Source organism: Eimeria maxima, genomic scaffold (assembly GCF_000499605.1).
Source record: "Eimeria maxima Weybridge genomic scaffold, Emw_scaff178, whole genome shotgun sequence".
NCBI classification, from domain to species: domain Eukaryota; phylum Apicomplexa; class Conoidasida; order Eucoccidiorida; family Eimeriidae; genus Eimeria; species Eimeria maxima.
In genome coordinates this window covers 1-2,500 of record NW_013564690.1, presented here as the reverse complement: position 1 = coordinate 2,500, position 2,500 = coordinate 1, and the positions used below count along the sequence as shown (strand labels likewise).

General features: G+C 50.8%; 1 protein-coding gene across 1 annotated transcript in view; it reads right to left on the bottom strand.

The window, feature by feature from the left end:
- Window positions 1–562, bottom strand: part of EMWEY_00019880 (hypothetical protein, conserved) — a gene marked incomplete at both ends in the record, with an annotated part of 7,445 nt that extends 6,883 nt beyond the window's left edge. The window contains one exon of the mRNA XM_013480267.1: window positions 1–562. This exon is cut by the window's left edge and continues 1,463 nt beyond it. Within this exon, the coding sequence (XP_013335721.1) occupies window positions 1–562 (562 nt within the window).
- Window positions 563–2,500: the final 1,938 nt, after the last annotated feature.

Genomic DNA, 2,500 nt, shown 5'->3' with positions numbered 1-2,500 from the left:
GCTGCTGCTGCTGCTGCAGCAGCAGCGAGGAAGAGAAGGAGTGTTGGGAGCTGCAGCGTATTTGCTGCCTGCGTAGGAGACAAGGCCTCAATGGATACATAGGCAAATTCTGAAAGGATTCTCCCCTCTGCTGCAGCAGCTGCTGCTGTACTTGCTGCTGCTGCTGCTGCTGCTGCTGCTGCTGCTGCTGCTGCTGCTGCTGCAGTCTTTGAATTTGGTCGGAAAGCTTAGCGGAAGGGCTGCTTCTGTTTATCGGCCTCAGTCGCGCCCTCTCGTCCATTTGCTTCTGCTGCTGCTGCTGCTGTTGCTGCTGCTGTGCTGGGGAGTTGCTGCTGCTAGGAACTTTCGGTGTTTCTCCACATAACGTCTTCGTGGAGACCGAGCTGCTGCTGCTGCTGCTGCTGCTGTTGCTGCAGCAGCTGCTGCTACTTGCAAACGCAGGCACTAGGCGTGCGTGGAAGTCTTGCTGTTGCTGCTGTTGCTGCAGCTTCTGCTGCGGCAGCTGCACATGCTGCGGGTTCTGCAGCAGCAGCTGCTGCTGCTGCTGCTGTGGAGACTCCATCAAGACAATGTAGGAGTCTCTTGTGTCTGCGCATGCAGCAAAAGTGCTGCTAGGCTTCTATGCCTTCTGCTTCTTAAGGTCACCTGCTGCTGCTGGGGAAGAATGAGTTTGCTGCTGCAGTGTTTGCTGCTGCTGCTGCTGCTGCTGTTGTTGCTGTTGTTGCTGCAGCAGCAGAAGAAGTCGCAACTGCTGCTGCTGGTCGTATTGGAAAACTAAAGAAGAGGAGCGTCCTGCACAAGAGCACATGCTGCTGCCGCTGCCGACGCCGACTGCGCTCCCTGCTGCTGCTGCTGCTGCCGCTGGTGCTGCTGCTGCTGCTGCTGCTAGGGGAGATCTATGGCTAAGCCTTCTCCTTTGCACTCAAAGAAGCAGAAATGAAGGGATTTTGTGTTCTGTCTATGGGGATTTGGTTATTGCTGTTGCTGTAGCTGCTGCTGCAGCGGTGCAGCCAGCTGTCGATGCTGCAGCAGCAACAGCAGAAGAGCAGCAGCAGCTCTAAAGGCTCCAATGCTGCTAAGCAGAGGGAGAAAAGAGAAACAATTGATAAGAAGAAAGGAAAAAGAGATAAATACGATTGATAGGGTTAGATCCTTCAAGGAGCAACAGAGACAGCAGATGCATAGGGCGCAGCAGACGCAGCGGCCTCAGCAGCAGCAGCTGCTGCTACAGCAGCAGCAACAGCAACAGCAACAGCAACAGCAACAGCAACAGCTGCTGCTGCTGGTGTTGTTCAAGCAGCGTCTGTTGCTGCTTACCCGCTAAACCTAGAGGTCAGTTAAGTAACAACTTAGGGAATATATAACAAAAAAACTTGTTTTGCTGCAGCAGCAACAGCAGCAACAGCAGCAGCAGCAGCAACTCCAGCAGTTACTGCTGCTGTCTCGGCGACCGCAGCCGCCAGAACATTGAAGAACGCAGAGCAACACTACAACGAAGTCAGTTATCCATTACCTTCCTATTTTTATTCAATTAAGGGAAAAGGCTTATTTAGAAGGGTTTAGGGTTTAGGGTTTAGGGTTTATGGTTTAGGGTTTAGGGTTTAGGGTTTAGGGTTTAGGTTATCCCACCCTGAACGGTTGCTGCTGACCAGCTACGTGCAGTCATCTCGTGCGTCTGAGGCGGTCCAGTGCTTAGGGTTTAGGGTTTAGGGTTTAGGGTTTAGGGTTTAGGTGTCAGCTATCTAGACTTCAAGTCTATGTGGCTACCGATGCCAAGTTGCTACACCTCTATTAGCTGCAGCAGCTGCTGCTGTTGCAGCAGCAGCAGCAGCAGCTGTTGCTGCTGCAGCTGTTGTTGTAGTTGGTCCAACTGCTGCTACTTTGCATGCATACTCCACACACCATGCGCATGCAGAGGAGCAGCAGCATTGGCAGCAGCATTGGCAGCAGCTGCAGCAGCTGCAGCAGCTACACAGCTAAAGGATCAAGTGTAGCAGCAATAAGTAAGGGAGTGGGCACAGCAGCAGCAAGCCACTGCAGCAGCAGCAAGCCACTGCAGCAGCAGCTAGCCACTGCAGCAGCAGCAGCAGCAACTGCAGCAGCAGCTAGCCACTGCAGCAGCAGCAGCAACTGCAGCAGCAGCTAGCCACTGCAGCAGCAGCAGCAACTGCAGCAGCAGGTACTTTCGTACCCTTCGTGCTCTGTTGCTATAGTCTAGCTGCATGGTACTAATTTGCTGCTATAGTTTGTTGCTGCATTTCCTGCGCATGCATGCATGCATGCATGCATGCATGCATGCATGCATGTATATCTCCCTTATATACTTGCTAGTTAGATCAATGTACAGAGGGAAAAGGGACAATAAGTATATATTTATCTGTATATTTTTCTTCTTTTTTATTCCTAGGTAATTAATTATTATTTTGTTTTTTTTTCCTTTTTTTATTTATTTTTCCCTAACAAGAAGCAGATAAAAGAGATATATATATATATATATATA